Source organism: Balaenoptera musculus, chromosome 13, assembly GCF_009873245.2.
Source record: "Balaenoptera musculus isolate JJ_BM4_2016_0621 chromosome 13, mBalMus1.pri.v3, whole genome shotgun sequence".
In the NCBI taxonomy this organism is placed as follows: domain Eukaryota; kingdom Metazoa; phylum Chordata; class Mammalia; order Artiodactyla; family Balaenopteridae; genus Balaenoptera; species Balaenoptera musculus.
The window spans coordinates 207,622-234,124 of NC_045797.1; the positions used below are offsets into that span (position 1 = coordinate 207,622).

The following is a 26,503-nucleotide window of genomic DNA, read 5'->3' on the forward strand; positions in this document are numbered from 1 at the left end:
CCTCCGTGGGGGCCTCCCGGTCCGCCTGGAGCCTCTTCCTTAGCAGTTCCGGATGCTCCCCATCAGGAGCCCCCTCCCCGTTTGCCCTGCTGGCCCTCCTTCTGTCCCTGTTCAAACAGACCCACCAGCCCTCCCGAAATGGCCCAAGGCCCGGAGGGGTCCCGGGGGTCATTTAGGACCCGACCCGGGTCAGAGGAGCGTCAGCCTTTGGTTCCTTCAGCTTCAGAGTAGGCCCTGGGCGCCTCCCGTGCGCGGCTCTCGGCTCTCCGGCCTCCCTGATGTCCTTGCAAGGACCCGTGGGCACTCTGGGCCCACCCAGGGGGCCAGGAGGGTCTCCCTAACTCAGGGTCGGCCGGTTAGCAACCTCAACCCCTCTTTGTCACGTAACCTGACAGGTTCTCAGGTTCCGGGAGCGGGACACGGGCCGTGGTTCTCCGTCTGCAGGGCGCTTGCACACAGCCCCTCCCTGCTGCCCTCCCAGTCCCCCTCCTGCTTTGCCGCCCTGTTAACTCTGCCCTGCCTGGTGCAGGGGCTCCTCACGGGCCTCCTCTCCCCTTCCTTACCCAGAATCCCTTTTCTGAACCGCACACCCTCCCCTGTCCCTTCCAGCCTCAGTCCTGTGACTGGAGGTCTGGCTCCAGGCTTCCCAGGAGGACTGGGGGCTGTGGACGCACAGCCCGAAAAGGTGCGTCTGGTACGATCCCTGGAACAGCCCTCGCTCTGCTGTGGGCTTGGGGGGAGGAGGTGCGGTCTGAGGGATGGGGCAGGGTGAGGCCGCGCGGGCGCAGAACACCGCCACTGCGCACTCCACGGTGTCACCAATCTGTCCTCGCCAATGAAGGGCCGGCTGTGGAGCGGCTACCCCGGGAAAGGAGACCTGAGTTTCCCCAAGGCCAACGTGTGCCACCTCGTCAGTGTCGGGGGCAGAGCAATGACTCCTGCTCCCAAAAGCCACGGGGCTGAGGTCTCAGCGGAGTCCCAGTTCCCTGTGGACAGTGGGGTTGTCTCTGCTTCACAGGTGAGTGTCCAGCTGCCCTGACCAGCCTGGATTCGGACGTGGCTCCAGGCCCAGGGGCAGGGGGTTGCCGTGTCCGTCCCTGTGGTCAGACTTGCCAGGCGGCCTGCGGGTCATGACAGCGCTGCCGCCCCCGGCCCTCAGGCCCGACGCACTGTTTCCACGGAGGGCCTGGCTCAGTGCCCAGCCTTGGGCACTGGTCTTGGGGGTGCACTGAGCATGAGATCTGGCCTCTTCATCAACGGCCCACCTGGCGACGTGTCTCTGGCCCAGCTTGCTGGGGAGTGCGTGAAGCCTTCATCACTGCAGCACGGGCTGTCCTCCCCTCCGCACCCTGCAGGCGGTGTTACCAGTCTTCCGCTAGTTCACTGTGTTCGTTCACATAGAAGAGGGAAGTAGCTCCTGGCTGAGCTCCCCTCCAGCTCCAGTGATGTGACGGTCAAAGGCTCTGGGTGGGAGGCCCGGCCAGGAGGGCAGCGGGGTCTCCTCCAGGAAACACCCTGACAGGTCTTGGGCCGTGTGCAGCCCTCTGTCTGGCCACTGGAGACAGGCCCCCACGCCCCCCCCTTTGGAGGTCGGCAGCCTCCTGACGCCCCTCCTGCGGGTGGGTTCCAGAGGACAGGTCCCTGTGGCCCAGGCACCCGAGGCCAGACACACAGGCGGGGTAGTGAGTGTGCTGGTCTGGGAGGCCGATTCCAGGCACTCCTGGCCGACAGGACTTGAATGACTACTGACATGAAGGCTTCCCACAAGCAAGGAAGGGGCATCACCTACAGAAAGTCACTCTGCTTTTCCAGGCAAGCAAGAGCCTGCGGGGGTCCTAGAAGCCGCCCAAGCCCCACTGGCCAGGCTCAGTTCTTCCTCCCCAGCAGCAGAATCCCAGCCTGTGCCGGGAGTGGCTGTCTGGCGCCCCCGGTCCCCTCAGCGGCCCTCCACCCTGACACAGACCCCGGGTGGCCCACTCGGAAGCTCCTGGGGGTGGCAGGGCTGTGCGCCCACAGGCTGGCAGAGGGGACGTGGGGGACACCTGCCGATTCTCCTGCCCAGCCCCGCCCCACCTGACTGCTCCCCGATCCAGACACCAGGCCTCTCCACGTTCAGTTTTATTTAAAGACTTGGAAACACAGGCATCATGGTTTGTCATCAGTCCGTCCCTCCAGAATCACACACTGACGTCTGTGTCTAACAGAAGCAAGGGGTGCATGTGTGTGACTGTGCAAAGTGCCAACGATTTCCCACCAGAGCCCGGCATTCACTGTGAGGCTGCCATCTCCTGACTCTGTTCCCGTGGCCCTCTGATGGCCCGATGGCCCTGTCACCTCCGTGTCCTCTGATGTCAAGTGCATGTGGCTGAGGACTCTACCCTGCTCCTCAGAGCATGTCGCCTTGGCCCCAAAGGCCACGTCACGACCACGGTGCGTGAGGTCTGGACCTGGGGAGTCTGAGGGTGTCAGGCGAAGGGCTGGTTCATCTTAGTGGCCAGGACGAGGGGACCCTTCCGGGCAGGACAGCCCCTGGCAGAAGGGTCTGCTTCTGCTCCTGCCCTGTCTGTGGTTCACTGGTCACGAGGGCTGATTTTCTGACCAAGGGTTTGAAAACAGCCCAAAGCAGGGGGGTGGTCGTGCGTGTCCATGCTCCCCGGAGCCTGGCCGGCGAGGAGGCCCCGACGTTGGTGGCCCCGGGGAGGCCCCAGCGCCCAGCCCTGACTCTGCGCAGGATAGGCTGGCGACAACTTTGCTAAGACACCTGCAGGGGGGCATGCCCCCTCCACCAGGCGCCAGCCTCTCAGCATCACGTGGGTGGTGCCGGGAGCGGTCTGTGCTGTTGCTTGGTAACTGCCTACGTTTAGAAAGAAGATGTTCCTATCATCTGGGGACGAAGTCGGCTCTGGTTTCACTGGAGAACACGTGTCTCACTCAGCATGTTAATCCACGCATGTTTTTGGTGATGACATAATTGTAGACACGCACAGCATTTCTGTGCACAGAAGGCAACTAATTTGGCAACCAGTGACAAACGCGCACCTTCCGGCTGTCATAAACTCGGTGCGTGGGACTCCCTGCATTTAAACCGGATTTTTTTTCCTTTGATTCGGAACAAATTTCTCAACTCTGTCAATCTATCATGTCCTGGAGAGAGGAAGAGCGCTTTCCCTGGGGGCGACCCGCCAGCGTGGAGCCACCTGGCATCAACAAGTAGCCAGGTCACACCCCAACACAGGAACTCTGACAACAGCGTTCCTGCCACGGCCTCGTGGCAGGCCGGGGAGTGGGCTTCTGGATTTTGTTGCAGAGACATCCCAAAGGCTAGTGTGTTCAGCCTGATTTAACCCTGAGTGGCTTTGTGAAGAGAGAGAGGGTTTGGGAACTGATAGGAAAGTATTCCTAAGGTGTCTCTCTCACGGGCTCCTCCCGTCGGGGCTTGGGGGAAGGTGGACTCGTGGGTGCCCTTCGTGGACCCCCGACGGGGAAGGTCCCAGGATCAGAGCTGCCCTTCCCCGCCCAGCTCCCTGGACCTGCAAGTCTGCATGACGCCTCAAAGCCCTCGTTATCCTCGTGGCTCTGCTCTCGAGACCAAGGTGTGCACTGAGAGCAGAGCAGTTATTTATTTAAAGAAAAAAAGGAGAAACCGTCACAAGGCAGTCGATCTGAACGGTGGTAAAAACCGCACGTTTGGACAGTGGAAGTGCTGGCTGTGGTGTCCCCTCTACAGCGCAGAAGGGAAGTTCTGCCTCCTGACCCGGGGCCCACCCTCCCGTTCCTTTACTGCCACCTCTCGTCAGAACATCTCCAGATGCGGCAGGGGCTCTGGAAGGGTGGAAAGACACGGGCTTTTCCTAACTCCCTCCAATGCCCAGGCCCCTCTGGCCCCACGAGCACCGAGGCTGTGAAGACCTGGCTCTCCAGGTTCACATGGTGCCTGTAAAAGTTCTGCCCCTTTGGTGTCTCCCCAGAGATTTTTTCTTTCAAGCTCAACCAAGTCCTGACTAGTTTTACAAAAAGGCAGCACCAGATGTATGAAAAATAGGCAGTGAACGACCTGTTAGACATTTAGAAAGTCTAACAGCTTTGCAGTAAAAAGATGTAAGAAAGAAGCACGAGGGAGAGGGGACAGTGGTGGCAAAGCACGAGGCACCGCTGCCACCTCGCCCCGCGGGAGCCACGTGCTGACCTTGCCCGGACGGGGCAGTTGACGACCCCGGGCCAGGGCACCGTGCTGAGGGTCCAGGTGGAGGTGCCTGAGGTATAGCCGGAGACGAGGAGCAATCAGGACCCACGTGAAACCCGGAGCCGCCCAAAGGACACTCTCCAAACGCGCGGGGCCCTACCCCCCACCGGCCCCGCCCGCAGACGGCAGAGGGGCACCCCGGCAGCCAACCGCCCCGGCGCGTCTGCTCCCCGTCGGAGGACGCGGGGCGGGTGGAAGCCGTGACCTCCTCGCCCCCGGGTCCTGCGCGTGCGGGCGTCCCCGCCAGGTCCCCAGAAGGACCCGGGGCCTCGGGCGGCCGCTCCCCTGGGGTCCCTGCACCTCCGTCCCTGGGGGGCGGCAGGCACAGCCTCAGAAGCTCTCCACGAAGCTGCCGGGGAAGAGGCCGGTGCGGCCGTTCCTCTGCAGGGTCCCCTTGTACCAGCCGTCCTCACGCTTCTTGTGCACGAAGACCACGTCCCCTTCCTTCAGCTCGATCTCCGCCTCGCTCTGGGGCGGGTATGAGACCACCACGCGGTACCTGGGGAAACAGATACGCAGGGGTGAGCCGCCCGCCGCCTCCGGGGCTCCGGGGCTCCGTCCCTGTTTTCAGACCAACGTGCCATAAGATCTACCTGCAGATGTGAGTCTCCGCTGTGCCTCTGCCTGCCGGGCGCCTGAGCTCCGACCAGGAACAGACCCCTGGGCCTCGACAGCTCCCGCGGTCTGAGACAAAGGCCTGCACCCCACACCTGCCCAGAAAGCCTCAGGGGAGGAGGAGGCTCTGGGGACCAGCCTTGCTCTAAGACGCCCGAGGGCGAGGGCAGACCGGCCGGGCCGCGTCCCTCGCTGCCGCCCAGCCCGGCAGAGCTGCCTGTACCTCCCTCCAGCCGGGGACCCCACAGGGCTCGTGTGTCCTGCTGTCCCGCCGGCCCCGAGCCCACCACCCTTACGGGGGTCAGGGCTGGTCAGGTGAGCTGGGGGCTCCGTGCGCAGATCCTCACTGTGGGTGGTCTCGTGGCCGGCAGGGCCGCCTGTTCTCGCTGCCTGCGAACCCCAGCTCGTAGGCACCACGGACCCCGCGGGCTGGGTGCCGGGGGAGGGGAGGGGAGGGGTCAGCAAAGGCTTCCCCATGGGCCTGCCGGGCGCCAGGCACGCTCCTCTCCCTCCGCCTCCAGCCCACCATCCACACCACCCTCCTCCGCTGGAACCCCGTCGCTCGGACTAGAGGCAAGCTGGGAAGAGGCTCTGTGCTCCCATCGCCTGCCCCTGCCAGTGCACCGGCCCTTCCCAGTCATGGACCAGGCCGGCCGGTCCCTGCCACCCCCGGGCACCGCCCACCTCTCCCTCCGCACATGACCGACCTCAGCCCCACACTGCGCCCCCAGGTCCTCAGGGCGGGTGGGTCGAAGGGTAGGGCTGCTGGGAGAGTTGCAGGAGCAGTGGCCAGGAGCTCACGCACAGCTGACCCCGTCCCCTGCTCCTGGGCCCAGTCTGGCCAGCACCCCTGCCGTGGGCACTGGCAGAGCAGGAGCGCCTGTGGGCCGGGTCGGGGAGAGCAGCTCACGGGCGCCCTCCGTCCTCGGCTGCCTGCTCCCAGCCCCGCCCTCAGGGCCCGGGTCCTCCTCCAAGTCCCCAAAGGCCCAGGCGGCCTCCCTGGGCCAGAGATGCAGACCGTGCTCCCCCTTCCCTCCGGCCACCACCCCACGCTCTCCGAACTCCAGGCTCTCCTGTCCCTCCTCCCTGGCAGCGCCTGGCCTGACCCTGTCCCCTGGGCCGGGCTTCCCTGTCAGCCACAGCCAGACCAACGGCCCCTGACGGAGGCCATCCGTGTCTGGCAGCTGGGGGTCCCTAGGGCCCTCAAGGGGTTCCGTATGCAGAGCCTCTGACCTGCTATTTCCTGGACGTGGAGAAACCGGGATGCTATACAGCAGGTCCCAGGTCAGCTCTTCTTGAAGTGAGGCCACAGACAGGGACCCTGGCCCTACCTGACGGGATTCTGGGGGACGGGGACCAGGGAACGGGGGCTCTCGGCATCTGCCCACGGACGCCTGAGGACCGAGGTGCCGAATGAGGCCGACTTCATCCCCCTCCAACCACCTGCGCACAGCCTGGGGCTGGCCCGTCCAGCTGGGGATGGTGCGGGGGACTGGGGAAGACGCTCACGTGCAGAAGACCCGGCCCGGCCCTAGGAGCTCACGGGCCCAGCCCACTCCAGGCGGTGGAAGCAGGGGGCAGAGAGGAAGCGGGTCGCGAGGCCGGCCCGGCCTCCCCAGGTGCCTGCAGCATGCAGGCCAGGCCAGTTGCCACCGCGGTCCCTTTCAGGGTGTGGACGAGGCGAGGAAGGGGACAACAGCTCCTGCCCTCCCAGCCCCGCATCCCTGCAGATAGCTGGGACACAGCAACGCCTGTGAGATTAGCCAGCACACGCAGACTGCAGCTCCCACACCCCGGCGCCCAGGCTGCATGACTGCCAGGACCAGCACCGTGGCCCCCCCAGGCTTCCTGCCCATCCTCCTCCTCCGAACACCCGCCCCCTTCCCTCAACTCCCCAGGAAAGAACGCGTCGAGATCATTCCTCACGCTCCCAACGTAAGTTTTAGCTTTTGCCTCAACTGCCAGATGTGAAACAATCAACTTTAAAAGTGTAATTTGCTAGAAAAAAATTAATTTGGTGCTTCTGAGCAATCCCGTGATTTAATGAGCCCGGATGGATGATGTGGGCTGAACGTCTACAAGACCAGCATTCAGTTTTCTGTCCAGATCCTTCCAAGACGCTGAAAGAAACTGACGCTCAGCGGCCCCAAAGGGCCAAGCGAACAGTGGCATGATCCTGGCGTCACACGTCAGAGACTGTCCGGAGCGGCTGCGTCCCCCACAGCCACGCTGTAGACATCAGACTCAGGAACCAAAGGTGCAGAATTCGAAGGGAATCCGACCGCTGCAGATGCAGTCGCTTTGCTTGTGGGGTTGGGCACGTCCTCCGTGTCACAGGAGGGGCCCTTCAGAGCACCCGTGTCGGTCCCCGTGAGGACAAGAGGTCTGGGATCGGGGGCTGTGGTCATCACAGTGGTGTCCCTACAGGACCTTGAAAATGGTAAGAATACTCCCTGGACACCAAACTCTAAGGTCTACACACGCCTCGGGTCCCTGTGGCGGCTCTGACGGATTCCCATGAACAGCGCCTGACGACGTACACGTCTCATCTGGGGGTTCTGGAAGTCCGATGTTCGACACAGCCTCACGGGGCAAAGTTGAGGGATGGAGGCTCCGGGGCAGGTCGTGTCCCCTCCCCTCCTCCAGCCCCCAGAGGCTGCGGCGTTCCGGTGGAGGCCTCTCCCTCCATCTCAAAGCCAAGACGGCGGGCCGAGCTCCTCGTCCACCTGCGAGGACTCCTGAGGTCACACGGGCCACCGCGGGGCCTGCACGACCTCTCCACTTTACGGTCAGCTGCTCGGTCCATCTGCCACCTTATTCTTGGTTTGGGGATCAGGGCAGAGACGTCTTTGGGAGCCTACCATGACCCACAATAGATCAAAGCAAGAAACTTCTAAATCCCAACAGAGCCAAACAGCTGAGAGGCCGGCGAGAGGTGAGGACACACGGACTGGGCGTGTGAGCACATGGGGAGGCCCGTCAATCAGTGCAGAGGTGCGGGGACCACGGCCCTCCCCACGGCCTCACTGTCGTGTACGTGATGTCACACAGCGTCGTCTCACACGTCATCCCGTGCGTTGTTCCGGTGGTTGTTGCCCTTGGCGTTCACTACTCATTCATCCTGTTCCAGGTATTAATCTAGGTGTTTTGTAACCATTATGGCCACCAGGCACTATCATCCCCATGTTGTATGTAGGGGCCGGGACTCAAAAAGCAGACACTCGTTTGGGTGAAATGGCTGTTAAGTGGCAGGTGTTTCTCTTGCTGCAAGATTGTGATGCATGTTGGGGGCGTGGACTGAGCCCAGCCTGCCCTTCACGCACGGCCCCCCGTGGCGGGCCCCTCAACAGGGGCTGGGGTGTGAGTGAGGGTGCGCCCTCCGTGCAGGACTCTGGTCACAGCTGCGAGGTCAGTGTGACCCACCGGCCCGAGTCCAGGTGTTTCGGGAGCTGCCCCGGCCTGAAGGTGACGTTGCCATTGTCACGTCCTCAGCTCCAACCTGCTGGGGGCCGGTACATGGGAGTCATGAGGACTGTGCGGGGTGAGGGCCGCGCTAGGCAGTAGTGGTCACTAAGGAGCTGTGCAGGGTGCTGGGGGCAGGAGGGCGCCCAGGGCCCCGGGTACAACATCCCCAATTAGACAGGAGAGTCAGCTAATGGGAGTAATTCCCTGAACTTCCTAGTTAATCCTAGACTCCCATGATTTCTTTACAACAGGGTCTTTAAGCCCTTTGTGGAACCTAGAAGTTGAGGATCTGGGAAGGCAGAAGCCCAAGGGAGACACGAGAGCAGCTTTGACACGTTTAGGGACCTGTCATTCCCCAGAGCCCCCAACTTTGGGACCCAGAGGAGGGGCCGGGACCCCCATTCAGAAATCACAGGCAGCTGGGTTGGTCCCGTGGAAGAAAGAAGGTTCTGATGTGGGAGAGCCGCCCAAAGGCGGAGGCTCCCTTGGGGAGTGGAGGGAGAGAGGAGGGGGTGTGTGGAGTGCACTTGGTGTGTGTGTGTGTGGTGTACATGTTGGGTGTGCGTGTGATGTGTGTGGTGTGTCTCAGGCCACACGGAAGGGCTGGCATCGGTCAGTGTGGCCGAGGGGGGGAAGGATCTGCCAGGAATGCCAGGACTGTGTGCTCAGGCGACGCTCCCCTTTTTACCGTTTAGGCAGCTCTCCCAGGAGGAGGGGCACTTAGAAAGGAAAGCATTTCCTCCCCTGAGCACCCTCAGGCCTCTTTGAGGCTCTCTAAGGACCCATGACTCAAATGGGCTGGCCCACAAGCAGGACACCAGCCTCTGGCCCCTTCCACCCGAGGCCTCGGGGGACTCAGTTTCCTGACCTGGCAGACTCTGTGCTGAACTCTAAGAAATTGTTGTCTTTGGCAAAAAACACGAATACCGGACATTTCACATGGTGTAACCCTGAAGGCAGCTTGGGGCCAGGTGTCAGAGTGGGCCGAGCCTGGAACAAGAGCTGCCCCAGGGCGGGGCTCGCTCAGGCCTACGGGGAACTCAGCCCGGGGTCACTGTGGGTTCTTTTGGGGCAGGGGGATGCAGGTCCCTCACTCCATTGCTCACTCTCCGGGCTCAGGACACCATCAGCTCCACCAGATTTCCAGATGGATCCCTTGTAAATACAAACTCAGGACCCAGATGAACTCAGAATGTGAAATGTGCTCCAGTTTTATCTGAGCCGATGGGATAGTGAGGGCCGCCTGGCGGGTTGAAACCCCAGAAACCTGCATCGTCCCTGTTCCCCAACGTGGCTCCAGACCTCACAGACCACCACACCCAGGCCCGGGAGGACGCAGGCCCACCCTTACCTCTCTCTGGGCAGCAGCTTGGGCTCGGGGCGGACGGCGGCCATGGAGAGAGGGGCCTGCCGGGAGGGCGACGGGAAGCTCAGATCCAAGGAGCCCGCCTTCCTGTGCAGCGGCTCCAACCCCAAGGCCCCCTGCATCTCGCCCTCAACGGGGCAGGACCCGGCCCTGCCGTGGACCGACAGTGAGGACACTTCGGGCCCCACTGCGCCCTGGAGTGAGGCGTCCACCGCTGCCTGGGGGTCGTGGGTGGGAGAGGTGGACGGCGGGGAGCGCGACTTCTTCCTGGTGGACGCGCCGGCCAGTAGCTTCAGCAGCCCGGGCTTCTTGTCTTTCTAGAGAGACACACAGAATGGAGGCCAAGTGGGTTAGTTCTCCCGGAGGCCCTTGTTGTCAGAGAGGGGGTAGGACCCTGTCAGGAAACTCTAAACATGGTCCCGTAAAGATGCTCAGAGGAGAACAGCGGAGACGGAAAGCTTTCCCAACTCTTTCCTTCCCCAGATGTGGCACAGGTGCCAGCACAGAGCCGGGCCTGGAGGCGCCGATCCGACAGCAGCCCCGCCGTCGCAGGACCGCGTTCCAGCCTGGAAACTTCACCTGGGGGTGGGCTGGGGGGCCGGTTATTCCACGTTAGCCGCCCCCCGCCCCAGGCTCACAGAACCCATGTGTACAGACACAGCCTCATCTGGAGGCCCCGGCAGCACTGTGTGGTCTGCACCACACGGGGAACCGAGGTGCGCGTGTGCGCGTGTGCGTGCACGTGTGAGTGCGGGGTGTGGAGGAGGAGGAGTGTGTACACGCAGAGATGCTTCCAGAGCAGTGTGCTCGTCTTAGAATCTAGACAGTTCCATGACCCTCCTGGGATTTACTTTTCTGACGTTGGATGCGGATTAGCTGGCACGGGGTGTGGTGTGAAACAGGCAGCGCACGGAGCCTGACACGGAGCTCCTGAGTCGGTGAGGCCACCACAGAGTCTGCTCTGGTCACGGGGCCCGCGGGACCCTACGGTGGCTGGATGGGGACTCCTCTGCCCGCCCAAGCTGGGGACAGTTAGTGGTGCTGAGATCCCCTTAAAGTGCACTTACTAGGGATGTGCATATCCTCAAGGTAAGTCAATAACACTTTAGTATGAACAAATCTGACGTTTTCTCTACTCCCAGCACTGGTACTGATAGGGAGGATGGAAGTTGATGTCCTGCATGCTGTCCACGGGTGGCACGGGCGAGCCCTGGCCTGGAGGGGAGCAGGTGTGCGGGGAACGTGGCACAGGGCAGCCCTCTTCCAACATCCAAGAGAGATGTGTGTGGGGCACACTTAGGAGAGCTTCGGCCATTTGGCCACCAGGGGGCGCCATGCAGCTGGCTCAGAGGCGTCCCCGTCCTCCAAGCAGCCGGGCTCCTGTGGCCACCACGCAGAGGAAGGGGCTCCCAGGATGACAGTCTCCTAACCTGAGACCAGCAGGATAGGCACTGGCTCTGGTGGGCTGGTGGTCCCTGGCCCTCGGGGCCTCTGGAAGGGGAGCCACGCCGCAGCCAGACACCCAAACACTGCCGGGTCTCAGGAGAAAAAGCCACAGGGTATCAAATGGTCAAGTGCGATCCTGAAGCCCAAAACTCTTAAAAGTGATTTAACTGTATGTGTGTATGCATGTGTATGTATGTGTGTATATATGTGTGCGTGTATGTGTATGTGCAAGTGTGTGCATGGGTGTATGTGTGCATGTGTGTGCACGTGCGTGTGTGTGCATGTATATATATGTGTGCATGTACATGTACACGTGCGTGTGTGTATACATATGTATGTGTATGTATGACGTGTATGTATGTGTGCACGTGTGTGTAAGCAAGCACACAGGTGAATAAAACTAAGAGCCACGTGATGGGTCCCCAGGGCTCCCAGTGGCCCTGTGGTGCCGTCCACGACAGGGGGGGCCATCACCCGACCCGCCTCGTCCCAGGGCTCCCCCAGAACACCATGCGGGCAGGGGACGTGGCTCTGACGTCCCGGCGCCCCCGTGTCCAGCCCGGGTTGAGAACGCTGCGGGCACCGGATACGCGCCCGCCGAGCGGACGCGATGGAGGGCATGGGCTCGCCAGCGGGGGGCCCTGCGGGTGTCCTTCCTCCTGACGAGCACGTTCCATCAGCGAGCGCCTGCCTCGCGGACCCGCAGGAGCCCCGGGAACGGAGGGCGCGCGAGGCCGGCGGCTGCGGGTTTGGAGCCGGGCGCCCACACGCGGGGGGATTTCCTGTCGGTCCCCGTGGTCAGTCACCACCGGTCACCCTCCCACTGACCTCGGCGGACGCCGCCCTCCCCAGACGTCCGCGTCCACACGCCCCGTGGAGCGGAGCGCAGGCTCGGGGGCCGGTCCAGCCCCTCCGGGCCGCCCTGGTCTGCGGGCGCAGCCGAGAACCCGCCGATGGGCCCCTCGCGGGCGGCGGGAGAGGGAGGACGCGCGCTGGGGGGGATCTGGGCCAACAGCTTACGCTACAGGAGCACGGGTTTGCTGGGGTTTCCCCGGGCCTTCGCAAGCCCAGGCGGCGCGGGGAATCGCGCCCTGTTGCTTTTTGGGGCCACCGCTTTCCTCACAGCCCCGCCTCAGCACCTGGCTTAATTCCCCTCCCCTGAGCACGGGTCACTTTCCACCCCAGTGACCCTCCGAATGACCGAGGCTCAGTCATTTCAGCCTTGCTGGGGGACCCCAAACATCTGAACTGTGGGAACACAATGCCCCCTGGCCCCCCACCGCCTGCGGGGGGCGGAGGGCACATCTCCAGAGAAAGGGGCCCTCGCTCCCCCAGACGAATGACGGCCCCAGCCACCCAGCTGGACCGGCCCTTTCCCTGCGACGCCCCGGCTCCCTGTGCAGCTGACCACCCCGCACCCTGCCTGCCCCTCCCCTGACAGAGCTCACCGCGGCGGCTGCGCACTGGACGCCAGGAGCCCAGGGCAGCCCCGGTCCAACCCCGGCTTTGCGTTTGGCTCACTGAGTGTTTAAGACCAGTGCAAGAGCTGGTTTAAACTATTAAAGTCCTCACAAAAATATGATTCTGTTGCTGTTTTTATGGTGTGTCTGGACATTTTTAAATGTTTGCAAAAAAACAAGTTTGCAAAATCTTTAGCTCCCAGTACATCTTTGCTTGTTTGTTTTTGGCAGGGCCATGCAGCTGATGGGATCTTGGCTCCCTGACCAGGGATTAAACCCGGGCCCGTCGGCAGGGAATCGTGGGGTTCTAACCACTGGACTGCCAGGGAATTCCCTGCCATTACATTTTTGTTAAATGAATAAAATCAACTTCACTTCCTGTTAACCCTTGCCTTGCCTTGGGAGAGCCCAGGGACCAACACAGGGCTCTCGGCTCCAACTTGTACAAAGAACCAACCAGGGAGTTCGATAAAATGTAGATGTGGGGCTCTGCCCTCAAGGATTCTGATTCAGCAGGTCTGAAATGGTTCTGATCTAGAACCAAGGAAGTGATCAATTAGAAGCCGATGGTCACCTGTGCAACCAGATAAGTGATTCTGGAAGACGGCAGACAGGTAAGACACAGGGAAGGGCCCAGCTTCATGGGAAGGTGATCAAAGAAGGAGACTGTGTCCCCTACCTACTAAGTGCCCCAGCCCAGGGGACAGGCATGGGCTTAAAGTCGTGCTATGAAGTGCTGGGGTGCACGGGGGTGGAGATTCTGACCCGTGTGTCTGGCTGCCTAGCTGGCCCCCAGGCGAGGCTGCCCTCTCCAGTTGCACTTTGGGTGGCAAGGGCCATCGTTTGAGTAGGAGCTCACCAGGCACGGCAGGCATAGGAATGGGTGGGAGCCAGGCCTGCAGGCATGAGAAGCTCCAGCTCTCACACTACACACGCACCTGGGTCTGCACTCTGCCTCCCATACAAACAATGTCATTACGTTAGAGAAGGGATTACAGGTGACATTAGGGAAACAAGCACACCGGCACACACTCACACATCCTGAAATAAAGTCACATCCTACTTTAAAAGAGTCATCTGGAAATCTAATATGAAAAAAAGAGACGTTCATTCATTATAGAAAAACTGTAAAACATTTTACAAATAATAAAATGATAGTGTCTGTCCCCAGAGGCCTTGTTTCATAAAATATTAATGCAAAAACTTGGCCAAAGGAAACAAAATTTAAAGCTTAAATTAAGAACTGTTGCCAGTTAAAAGTCAATTAAAATTATGGAAAATTATCTCTGAAATTAAAGGAAATCAAAGAGAATAGAATTTGATTTATAAAATGTGACATTAAATTTTTCAGGGAGTCAGTTCATTTCATTAAAACGAAGTAAACCTGTAATATGGCCTATGAGTGCCATGTCCTCACCGTCATCTCCTCATTATCCTATGGTGATTAGGTGGAGAAATTACAACTAACACCACAGAAATACAAAGGAGTAACAAATTGTTACTATGAACAATAATACGCCAACAAAGTTGACAACCTAGAGGGAATGAAAACATACAATCTTCCAAGGCTGAATCATGAATAGAAAAATCTAAATAAACCAAATACCAGTAACAAAATTGAATCAGTAATCAAAAAACCTCCCCCAAACAAAGGTCCAGGTCTAGATGGCTTCACAGGTGAATCCTACCCAAGATTTAGAGAAGACTTATACCCGTCCTTCTCAAATTATTCCAAAAAACTAAAGAGGAAGGAAACTCTCAAGTTCATTTTATGAGGCCAGCATTTCCCTGATACCAAAACCAGTCAAAGGCACCACAAACACACAAAAAGAAAACTATAGGCCAATATCCTTGATGAATATAGATGCCAAAATCCTCAACAAAATATTAGCAAACTGAATCCAACAATACATTGTAAGGATCATACACCATGTCAAGTGGGATTCATTCCAGGGATGCTAGGATGGTTTAACATATGTATATCCAACAATGTGATACACCACATTAACAAAACAAAGGATAAAAATCATATGATCATCTCAATAAAAGCAGAAAAAGCATTTGACAAAATTCAACATACATTCATGATAAAAAGTCTCAACAAAGTACATATAGAGGAACATACCTCAACATAATTAAGGCCATATATGAGAAACCCACAGCTAAATTATACTCAATGGTGAAAAGCTGAAAGCTTTTCCTCTAAGATCAGAAACAAGACAAGGATGCCCACTCTCGCCACTGTTCTTCAACATAGTATTGGAAGTTCTAACTACAGCAATTAGGTAAGAAAAGTAAATAAAAGGCATCTAAACTGGAAAGGAAGAGGTAAAACTGTCACTATTTGCAGATGACATGATACTATATATAGAAAATCCCAAAGACTCCTCCAAGAAACTCTTAGAACTAATAAGTGTATTCAGCAAAGTAGCAGGATACAAAATCAATATACAGAAATCTGTTGCTGATAATGAACTATCAGAGAGACAAAGAAAGAAAACAATCCCAGGTATAATCGCATCAAAGGAATAAAATACCTAGGAATAGATTTAACGAAAGAGGTGAAAGACCTGTACTCTGAAAACCATAAGACATTGAGGAAAGTGACGGCAGATGATACAAATAAACGGAAAGATATACCATGTTCATGGAAGAACTAAGGTCATTAAAATGCCCATACTACCCAAATCAGTCTACAGATTAAATGCAATCCCTATCAAAATTCTTATGGCATTTTCCACAGAACTAGAACAAACCCCAAAATTCATATAAAAGGCCCTGAATAGCCGAAACAATCTTGAGAAAGAAGAACAAAGCTGGAGGTATCACAGCCTCTGATTTCAGGCTATACTACAAAGCAACAGTAGTCAAAACAGTATGTTACTGGCACAAAAACAGCTCCATAGATCAGTGGGACAGGCTAGAGAGCCCAGAAATAAACCCACACTTATATGGTCAATTAATCTCTGACAAAGAAGGCAAGAATATACAGTGGGGAAAAGACAGCCTCTTCAATAAATGGTGCTGGGAAAACTGGACAGCTACATGAAAAAGAATGAAAGTGGACCACCTTCTTACATCATATACAAAAATAAACTCAAAATGGATTAAAGACTTAAATGTAGGACCTGAAACTATAAGACTCCTAAAAACATAGGCGTATGCTCTTTGACATCAGTCTTAGCAAGATTGTTTTGGATCTGCACATCAGGCAAGGCAAACAAAAGCAAAAATAAACAAACAGAACTACATCAAACTAAAAAGCTTTTGCATAGCAAAGGAAACCACCAACAAAATGAAAAGGCAACCTACTGAATGAGAGAAGATATTTGCAAATCATACATTCAATAAGAGGTTGATATCCAAAATATAAAGAACTCATACAACTCAATATAAAAAAAACCCCAAACAACCCAATAAAAAAATGGGCAAAGGACCTGAATAGACATTTTTTCGAAGAAGACATACAAATGGCCAACAGACATATGAAAAGATGCTCAACATCACTAATCATCAGGGAAATGCAAATCCAAACCACAATGAGATATCACCTCACACCTGTCAGAATGGCTATTACCAAAAAGAAAAGAAATAACAAGTGTTGGTGAGGGTGTGGAGAAAAGGGAACCCTTGTGTGCTGTTAGTGGGAATATAAATTGGTGCAGCCACTGTGGAAACAGTATGGAGGTTCATCAAATAATTAAAAATAGAACTACCATATGATCCAGCAATTCCACTTCTGGGTACTTATCTGAAGAAAACAAAAACACTAATTAGAAAAAATATATGTACCCCTTGTTCATTGCAGCACTATTTATAATAGTCAAGATATGGAAACAACCTAAGTGCTCACTGATAGATGAATGGATAAAGAAGATGTGGTACATATATACAATGGACAACAATGTGTATATATATACTCAGCCATAAAAAAATGAAATCTTGCCATTTTCGACAACATGGATGGACCTGGAGGGTATTATGCTAAGTGAAATAAGTCAGACAGAGAAAGACCAATACTGTATGATTCCATGTGTATGTGGAGTCTAAAAAACAAGACAAATGAAAAAATAATCCAAAACAGAAACACAGTCATAGATACAGAGGACAAACTGTTGGTTGCCAGAGGGGAGGGGGTTGGGGGAGGAGAGAAATAGGTAAAGGGGATTAAGAGGTTCAAACTTCCAGCTATAAAATAAATAAGTCACAGGGATGCGATGTACACATAGGGGACGTAGTCAATAGCACTGCAACAGGGCTTCCCTGGTGGCGCAGTGGTTGAGAATCTGCCTGCTAATGCAGGGGACACGGGTTCGAGCCGTGGTCTGGGAAGATCCCACATGCCGCAGAGTAGCTGGGCCCGTGAGCCACAATTACTGAGCCTGCGCGTCTGGAGCCTGTGCTCCGCAACAAGAGAGGCCACGATAGTGAGAGGCCCGCGCACCGCGATGAAGAGTGGCCCCCGCTTGTCACAACTAGAAAAAGCCCTCGCACAGAAACGAAGACCCAACACAGCCATAAATAAATAAATAAATTAATTAATTAATTAAAAAAAAAATAGCACTGCAACAACTTTGTATGGTGACGGATGAAAACTGGTCTTCTCGGGGTGAACATTTCATAATGTGTAAAAATATCAATTCACTATGTGGTATACCTAATATGATATAATATGGTATTTTAATTTTAACTTAGAAAAGTCTGAAGTCCAAAGTCTCATCTAAATATCATCTAAATCAGATGTGGGTGAGCTCGAGCTATGATTCATCCTGAGGCAAATTTCCTCTCCAGCTGTGAGCCTGTGACACCAAACTAATTACATGCTTCCCAAATGCAAAGGTGAGGAAGGCAGAAAATAGACATTCCCATTCCCAAAAGGAGAAATGGGAAGAGGAGGGGGTGACAGGTCCAAGCAAGTCCAAAACTTAGCCAGGCAAGTTCCACTAGATCCCAAGTTGGAGAACAATCCTCTTTGGTCAACGCCTCTCTTCCAGGCCCCCCTCTCCGCCCCGGCTTTGGTCAGAGGCCACCTCTGAACAGCCTTCAGGGCCCTTCATACCTTTCCCGGAAGAAGAGTGCATGTTTGCAGCCAAACAGCCCTGTGGTCTGGTCCTGCAGAATCCAAGGAGCCCCACAGCCGTCCTCCCCTCCACCCTGCTTCCTCTGACCCCCGAAGTTCAGGCTGGCAGAGTCCTTGGTGCTTTAATCCCACCTCTATTCCTGGCTCGTCTGCGACGGCTGGTTTAGTCCATGAGTTGCACCCGTGGTCTCTTTATCGAATGGTGGTTTGGCCACATCCCTGGCATCTCTTCAGAGCACGCTTTCTCATTTTGCACAGTATGGTGAGGCTAAGGGTTTTCCAAATGTCCAAGCTCTGGTCTTTTTGGTTAACAATCAACTCATTTCTTTCCTCTTGCATTTAACAGCCAGCCACCAGGAGGAACCACGCCTCTCCTTCAATGCTGCTCAGAAATCTCCTCAGCTAAATATCCAACATCGACCTTCTACAAGACACGAGGACACAGCTAGGCTGCCCTCTTTGCCACTTTCTAACCAGGGCTGCCTTCCTTGCCGTTAACAGTAGCGTGTCCCTCCTTCCACCTGGATGTCCTTTAGCATTCACGCACCTACCAGAGTCTGTTCACGATCACTCTCGAAGGACCCTCGCCAGAACTGCCTTTAAGGCCAAACGTCAAGCCTCCCAGCCTCTCTCCGTCACCTGTTCCAAAGCTGCTTCTGTATTTTCAGGGTTTGTAACAGAAGCCCCTGCCGCACTCACGGAACCAAAATCTGTATCGGTTGTCTCAGGTGTCCATAACCCAGTACCACAGCCTGGGCAGCTTAATCCACCTGTCTTTTCTCGCCGTTCTGGAGGCTGGGGGTGCCAGCATGGATGGGTCCTTGGTGAGGACCCTCCTGGCCTGCAGACGGTGCCGTCTGTCAGGTGGTCACGTGGCCTTTCCTCATGACCCATCTAACCCTAATTACCCCCCAAGGGCCCCCCCACACACTGGGGCTTCAACTTATGAATTCTGGGGGGACACACACATCCAGTCTGAAAGGGCCACAGCTACCTCAATGAGAGAGAGGAAATTCAAGTCCAGAGAGACGACGGGGATGGACCCCGGTCTCTGGCTGCAGAATCCCAGACTCTCTCGGCCACCTCACCACCTGTCCCCGTGGCCGCTGGTGCATGAGGAGGAGGAGGCTTTGCTCGTCCTTCACCCGCCAGGCCCTACTCTGCCCCGTGCCCCAGGGCCTTACTCAGTGTTTGCTGAGCCCACCCGGTCCCCAGCCAGCGCCCCCTGAGCACAAGCACGCGTCCAAGGCTGACCTGGCCCCAGCTCGCCCTCAGCTCAGGCTGGAGCTCCCTGGACCCAGCCCCACCTTCTCTGCAGAATGCTCTCCTGCCAGCCCTGGGCTCCCGCACCCGCTGTCCACCAGACACTGGCGGTAACCGCACACATCACCCTGACTTATGAGGAACAGCACCCTGCATACCCCCATCTGGCCCAGAGATCAGCCCATGTTCAATGAGGGTCATGGTGTGACCTGCACCCATCACCAGCCTCCACGGCAGGAAACCTGAGCAATGGACCCTGGGTGCCACCTCGAGATCTAGTTCAGCCGCTCTGGGTGGGCAGCCAGGTCACTTCTCTTGTGACCCTTGGTCCATCAGAGGAGCAAGCGCTGGCATCCCCAACTCCTCAATGTCCCACAGGCTGTCCTGGCCTCCCGGGGGCAGGACTGAGCAGCTCGCACCCTGGGGCCGAGCCCAGCCCAGCCAGCACCCCGAGAGGGCCCTGAACGTGGGATCAGAGCCTGGTGGTCCAGCCTCTGCCGTGTGGCCCCGTGATGCTGTCACTGTGCCCGGGGCAGGACCAGGCGCCCTGGGTGGCGTCACAAAGGCCACCACAGGGCAGGCGCCGTGGCCAGTGCTCAGCGAAGGTGGGAGGCCTGTGGCCATGCACGTTCCACAGGGGCCAGAGCCCAGGCCAGGACCCGATGCTGAAGGGCAGGGGCCACACCGCCTGGCTCTTCTCCTGCCTCCCAGCCGGGTGCCCTTGAATGCGTGATTGCGTTTCCTGGGCCTCAGTTTCCTCACCTGTGGAGTGGGGGTAACGACGGCACCTGCCCGAGAGAGCTGTCTGGGGACCGGATGAAATACGACATGTTAGACATTAGCCTGCTGTCACCAGCACCCTCTCCATCACCATGGTTACCACACGGCCATTTGGAGCCTTCTTTCTGCAACAGCCAGTTCGTCCAGTGATACATGAGTCTCCCTCCATTGCTACATCTTACTGTTTGGGAAGGAAAGTGCCACTCCTCAGCCAAAGGCACCGCGCCAGGATCTTTTTCTTCTAAAGCAGCGGTCCTCACAGGTAGTGAGTTTGAAACCGCTCTTCCCACGGACTGCGATGACACATGTGGTGGAGCGGACCCTCCCCTGTGCTGTGCTGCAGGTGCCGCCAGCAAACCCGGAGCAGGAAGGAGAATGGTCTGAAGGTCTGTCCCTACCCGGATGTGTCACGTGCTGGGCCGTGAAGGACCTCAGGGGTCTGAACCGAGGTGGCTTCTGGGCTCTGTGAAGCCCCTGGATTTGCCAGGCTGGGCATGAGTAGCTTCTCAAAGCAGGCCATGCCCCTCCCCGGTGTGAAGAGGCTGATGGCGTAATTCAACTGAGAAAAAAGGAGGTGAAGGGCAGTGGGTGTGCAGGTCTGACCGGCGGAAGGTGTGGACGGGGCCGCGGGCCACCCGCACCCAGGCCGCTGCCGGGACGTCAGCGGGAGCCGGAGGCCAGGCTCTTTGGGGACAATAGGGACAACAGGGCATCCTTTGCTCTCAGCCTGAGAGCCCCAAACAGGAGGGAGCTGTGACAGACGAGGACTCAAGGGAAGAGGAAGGTCACATGTCACCCTGGGTGGCGTGGCGAAGCGAAGCTTCCAGACGCGGCACGGTGCTGTCTCTCCTCCCTCGTCTGCCTCACGCGGCCCCTCTTGTAGGATCCGCGTCCCTGCCATGCGCCGGGGCCTTCCATGGCTCCAGCCGCAAAGCGCGGTGGGGACCCAGGGCTCGAAGACGCCGCCAGCTCGCCCTTGAGCAGAGACCACGGAGGGGCCGCACGAGTGTCTGACCGACGGCTGACTGAGGTGCCGCCAGCAGCCAGGGAGCGGCCCGCAGGTGGTCCCGGCCCGGCCGGCACGGCGTCCAGGCCTCCCTCCGCTCAGCCGAGGCCCAGCCCCGGAGCAGGATCATTACAACCCGACGGGAGACGTTCTCCCGCGCTGAGGTGCAGCAAGTTGTCGTGGCCTCTACGTGAGTTAACTTGAATTTTGTGCTGACTAAACAGCCTGTGTGTGACCTGTCAAACACACACTGCACGCCGGCTTTAATTATTAAAGAAAAGGGTGCACTGACCAGAAGTAAAGAACGTCCATGTTATAGTAAAGACTGGGGCTTCCCTGGTGGCACAGTGGTTAGGAATCCGCCTGCCAATGCAGGGGACATGTGTTCGAGCCCTGGTCCGGGAAGATCTCACATGCCACTGAGCAACTAAGCCCGTGTGCCACAACTACTAAGCCTTCACTCTAGAGCCCACGAGCCACAACTACTGAGCCTGCAAGCCACAACTACTGAAGCCCACACGCCTAGAGCCTGTGCTCCGCAACAAGAGAAGCCACCGCAATGAGAAGCCTGCGCACTGCAACGAAGAGTAGCCCCCGCTCGCCACAACTAGAGAAAGCCCGCGTGCAGCAACAAAGACCCAACACAGACAAAAATAAATAAATACATTTATAAAAAGAAAAAATAATAAAGATGAAATGCCTCCCTTCCCGGGACGCCAGTGCTGGTCCTCCATCCATGGTAAGCCTCCCTCCCCAGGGGCCAAGGCCACACTGACTCAGTACGTGCTGGTCTGTTGTTTTTCTAAACCTTGAAGGAATGCATCCCTGACCTGATGTTCTTTGTTCTGACAAGACATAACACTGTGCTGAAAACCCTGCTTCTCCAGGGCAGTTCCTCAGGTTACCTGAGAGGCTGTCTTCTGGGCTAGAGTCCTCAGTTTGGCTCAAGGAAAACTCTTTCCTACCCTTAGCAGAGACTGTTTATTGATTATTTTCATCACCAAAAGTGAAAGCTGTTCTACACAACTGAGGCTGGGTGTGTGTTACATGGCAGACTTCACGAGATGCCTCCAAGATTCCCCGTCCCAGACCCAGCAGCGGGGCCGGGGTGCTGGCGGCCCTGCCCTCTGACGTGGCCTTACCCGGGAGCTTCACACGCACACGCACACACCTCGAGCACAGGCACTGTAGTTAACAAGTGTGGGACAGAAAAATGAAAGCACCTCCCAACAGACTTCTTTGGAAAAGTTTACAGAAATACTGGAAACACGTACAAGTAACAGATGAGAAGAATTCCGTGCGGAAGGAAGCCCAGAACTGAACTTCAGCAGATTTTTACTGGAAACACGAAGACCTCCAGACAACCTACAACCAACCAAACTGCAGGGCCCTAAAATCCCAGGTCACACCCCACACTGATGGGGCCTCGGAAACTGGAAGGCCCGCCCTGATTCGGAGGCAGGACGCATTGCCAGACGCCCGGAGACCCCAGCCACGCAGGTCTGAGAGCACCAGAGGAGCAGAGCCGGAGCCACAGGGACAGGGGTGACGCTGAACGAGACCGTCCGCGGCTGCTCAGGGCCACTCCTCGCGTCAGGCGGCTCATCTCCCCTGTGCATCGGAGCCCCCGCGGCCCTCCCCTCGCTGTCAGGGATGGAGCACGCGGGGGTCTCTCCCTACGGGCCTCTCTCAGCCTTGTAACCATCCCAGTAGCATCACTGGGGGTGGGCAGAGCAAGCAGGGCCCCCCGGGTGGAGAGGTGTCCTCTGCAGGCCCACCCGGAAGGAGGGTTCTGTGGGGCCGGGGTCCCATTGCTTCAGTCTCCACCTCCTGCGGGGAGAAGCCCACCACGTGTCCGGTTGGAAGGGGGCCCTCAGCAAGGCGGGCAGAGCGTGAGGCTGACCCACAGGGCCTCCTGATTCTTTCTGACGGGCAGAGGCTGACGCGCTCTTTGGCGGGAAGGCTGTGCCTTTGTGGAGGAGGGGGGAGTGACTTTCTCTCCTCTGGGTCAGGTCCCAGCAGCCATCACGTGATGTGGGCTTGTGCGCCCTGAGGCCCCGCCTTGGGGAAGGATTTCCAGCCTCCCTCAGCCCTTGCACAGCAGAGCCAAGCTTCACACCCATTGGAAGAGTCCCAACACCTTGCTTTGGGTTACATTACAGCTGCCAGGGACTCGTCTGAATGTGAGCTCATTTGACCTTCACCCGAGTCCCCAGGGGCACCAGGCCGGCAGCCTTGGTGTCCCCTGAGGATGTGGCACCTTGGATGCTGGCAGGCCTGGCGTGAGCGAGAGCCGGGCAGGCTTCTCTGCGGTGGGACCTTCTGTAGCCTTCACTGTGCCAATAAGCTAATCTTTAAATTTAAATTTTATCTTGTAAGAACACGTAACGAGAAATGTACTCTTTTAGCGAGTTTGTAAGTGACCACGCTGTCTGGTAGACACCGTAGGGGCACTCGCCGTAGGGACAGTCATCGGCGGATCTCTAGAAATAACTCACCGTGCTTCACTGAAGCTTTATCAATGACCTTAAGTTTCAGCGGAGCAAGCCAAGTTCTAATAAGCTGGGTTTTCCTGCAGGAGTTTTTTATTTTTTATCTGTTTATTTTTTGGTGGGCCTGGGGCTCTTCTGAAAGTGAAGGGAGGGTTCCGGCGACCTGGAAAGGTAACACCCAGCCGGCCCGGTGCAGGGAGGCCCCCAACACTGCTCTCAGTTGCCCTGCACGCCGCCGGCTCCCAGCGGGGGAGACCCTGCGGCCAGGAGACGCTCGCGACCACGGGTGGAGGTACTTCTGGCTATTGCGAAGCTGGGGTCCCACGGGTAGAAGCCGGGGCTGCTCTGGGTCCTCCAGGGCGGGACTGTGCGGGCGTCAGGCTCCCTCCCCGACAGCGGCCTGAGGCAGATGCTGGCTGGTGGCCTTCTGCACCCAGGCCGCCTCTCGCATCCCATCCACCCCCCACCCTTGGCTCCGCGACCTGGGGGCTCAGGTGCTGAACTTGGAACAGCTCTTGGAGGCTGGGGGCCGGCGGACCCTTTGCATGGGTTTCCTCGGGGGGCGAGGAGGTGAAGAAAGAATGATCCAGGAGCCCTTGCATAGCCACAGAGAACACTGGAAGGTGCTAGTCTGCTGCTGGGACGCGGGGTGGAGGCCAGCCGGGCCGGTTCTGGGAAGGCCGCGGAGCTCTCCAGAGTTACCCCACCCCGAGCACTAGGGACCCCAGGTCTCCGGAGCCATCCACGGCCGTCTCCTGCGGCAGCAAAGAAGTATCTACGGCACTTTGGACAAGGTACAGGGCCCGGCCCCGACACTGTCCAGGGAGGGCCCCGCGTCTCCGCTGCCCCCAGCGGGCTGCCCGTGGTCCTGAAGCCAACGACACGGGCCCAGGGCCGTTCTGATTGAAGTCCCACCCCCAGGCCAGCATGGGCCTTGCTCACAGCGCCACGTGTCCTGCTCTCAGTTGTGCCCACGTTTTCCATCAACAGGGTGCCACGTCCATCGTGGAAACAGCCCCCCGCCCCGAGCTCTGCTAGGACCTCACCAGGCAGACATACATGATCAGCTCGTACCCAAACGACTCCCAGAAAACAGGGGCTTTCTTTCCTCGACCAGCCTGACACACAGCCATCAGACTCACACTTCAGCCCCTTCCTCCTGGCCCGAAAGGACAGCCACAGACAGTGTGCCCGCACCCACTGCCCCGGGGAGTGGCCGGGGTCCTGTGCTGGTGGGCGACAAGCACAGATTCTTGGTGGCCGCACCCCCAGCACCTGCGTCTCTGAACACCCGCGGGCTCTGAAAACTGCCGCCCCGCTGGCCCTGCCCCGTCCATCTCAAGTGGGAGCCACACCCCAAAACCAGGGTGATGAGTCCAAACAGAGGCATGGCAGGTTCCCCCGGCACCACGGCCCAGTCCAGGACCGCAATTCCCGCATCTCTGTGGACCTTCTGACCCCGAGGGGGGCTGCTCTAGGGTGTGGGGACGTGATACCCCAGGAGCAAGGGCGGCTGTGTGATGGGGTCGAGCCACACAAGTCAGCGGTTAGGAGCGAGGGGACAGAACGTGCGCCCCAAATCGTGTCTCTGTGGCATGAGGATTAATTTATTATGATGATTATATATATAAATAGAATTCACTTACGATTCTAAGGCCCAAAAGACTCAGGAAGAGCCTTCCCCTAACTGCCTAAAAGAATGTAGATGGAGGACCTGTTCCAGGAAGAGGGCGTCACCGCAGGTAACTGTAGTAAAAACTGTTTGCTGAAACTTCTATGTCCACGGTTCCTGCCTGGCCCAGCAAACACGCGTTCACCAAACGTTTGCTTTTCCGTCTCCAGGTGAATTGCCTCCCTCCCGCTCTGAGTCCCAAACCCCCATCCCTGACATACTCCTTCGTCTGGGGCTGAAGATGGGATTTAAGGTGAGGGCTTCCGCCATTGGGGGAGTTCGTTTTCCTGGGCCTCTCCCATGCGCATGCTTTTAAACTTTTCTGATTTCCTCCTGTTGATCTGTCGCCTGTCAATTTAATTCTCAGATGTGCCAGAAGCACCTGAAGGGAGAGGACAGCGTCTTCCCCCCGACAGGAGACACCCCAGGAAAGAGGCGCTGGGGGCTAAGGCGGTGGATGAGCCCCACCGAGAGGGGTCCCAGGGCTCCCAGACAGGCGCGCTCAGGGCTCTCGCAGGGGCAGCCGGGCCGGGGTGCCGGGGGGGCACCCCCCTCTCTTCACTGGCACCGCAGTCCCCTATCCCCGCCAGCCCTGTTCGTGCTTGTCGCCCTGACTGGGAGCTGTCTCCTCCCTGGACCTTGGTGTGCATTTCCAGGAGTTCATTTCTCTCTCGCCTGCTCTGTCCCCTCACACGTGTGCTGCTTTACCTGCCCCCATGTGGACCCCCGTCGTACTCATGCTGGTGCAGGTGCCGGCACCTGGTAAGCGGCCTGCGCCCACCTGCAGCTGCCCCCATGGCCAGAGGGAGGGTCTGGCACAGGCAGGGCTCCGTCTCAACCCCAAGTCCCCAGAGGAGCCTGGCTGCAGAATGGCCAGACTGGACCTCTGGGTGGCACTCACGTCTCCAGGCAAGAAGCCGGCCTCTCGACGATGCAAACTCCCCCAGAGCTGAGACAAGGGTTAACGGGCTTTAACGCAGTTAAATGAGGGAGAGTTAAAGTGCTGAGCTTTCACTTCTTTACAGATTCTTCTGGACTCAGCACCTGAGAAGCCGCGGCAGCAGGTCCTGTTCCTTTGCCATCTCATCCAATGCCATCATCTTTTCACTGAAGCAGGAAGGCCTGTTACCTCAGTAGAATTTATAGCGTAACATTAATCTCTTTAAAATGGCTTCGGAGGAGGTCAGGCCAAAAGGCAGAGACGAGAAACCAGAACAGCCCTCTGGCTCCAGGGTGTGTCCGGGCTGCTTTCGGCTTTGTCCTGTAGGACAACCTTGCCTTGAATGTACGTTTCCAACAGGCCTCTGCTTGTTTTCTGTAGAACAAATGTGGGGCTATCACAAATTATTAGATTAAATGCAACACATTCAGATGAAATCTCTGTAAAATCTGGTATCCTTCGGAAAGGGTCTGGAACGGAACATGAAAGATAAACACGTCATTATCTACTCGGGTGCGCCAAGCTCATGTGCTTCTGAATATTTTTTAAACAAAACAGAGGGGTAGAAATCACCTCATCCAACCAGAAAGGCAGCAGCAGGCCCGTCAGTTCCATATGGGAGGGGCTTTGTCAAGGGGATGCAGGATTTTGGAGGGTCACTTAGGAATCTAAGCT

General features: G+C 57.2%; 1 protein-coding gene across 1 annotated transcript in view; it reads right to left on the bottom strand.

Moving 5' to 3' along the window:
- Nucleotides 1-1,976: 1,976 nt before the first annotated feature.
- Nucleotides 1,977-26,503, bottom strand: part of SH3RF3 (SH3 domain containing ring finger 3) — a 216,383-nt gene continuing 191,856 nt past the window's right edge. The window contains exons 9-10 of the mRNA XM_036873870.1: nucleotides 9,675-10,006; nucleotides 1,977-4,742 (exon numbers count right to left, since the gene is read on the bottom strand). Coding sequence (XP_036729765.1) covers nucleotides 4,574-4,742; nucleotides 9,675-10,006 — 501 coding nt within the window. The 3' untranslated portion in view covers nucleotides 1,977-4,573. The remainder of the gene's footprint in view (nucleotides 4,743-9,674; nucleotides 10,007-26,503) is intronic.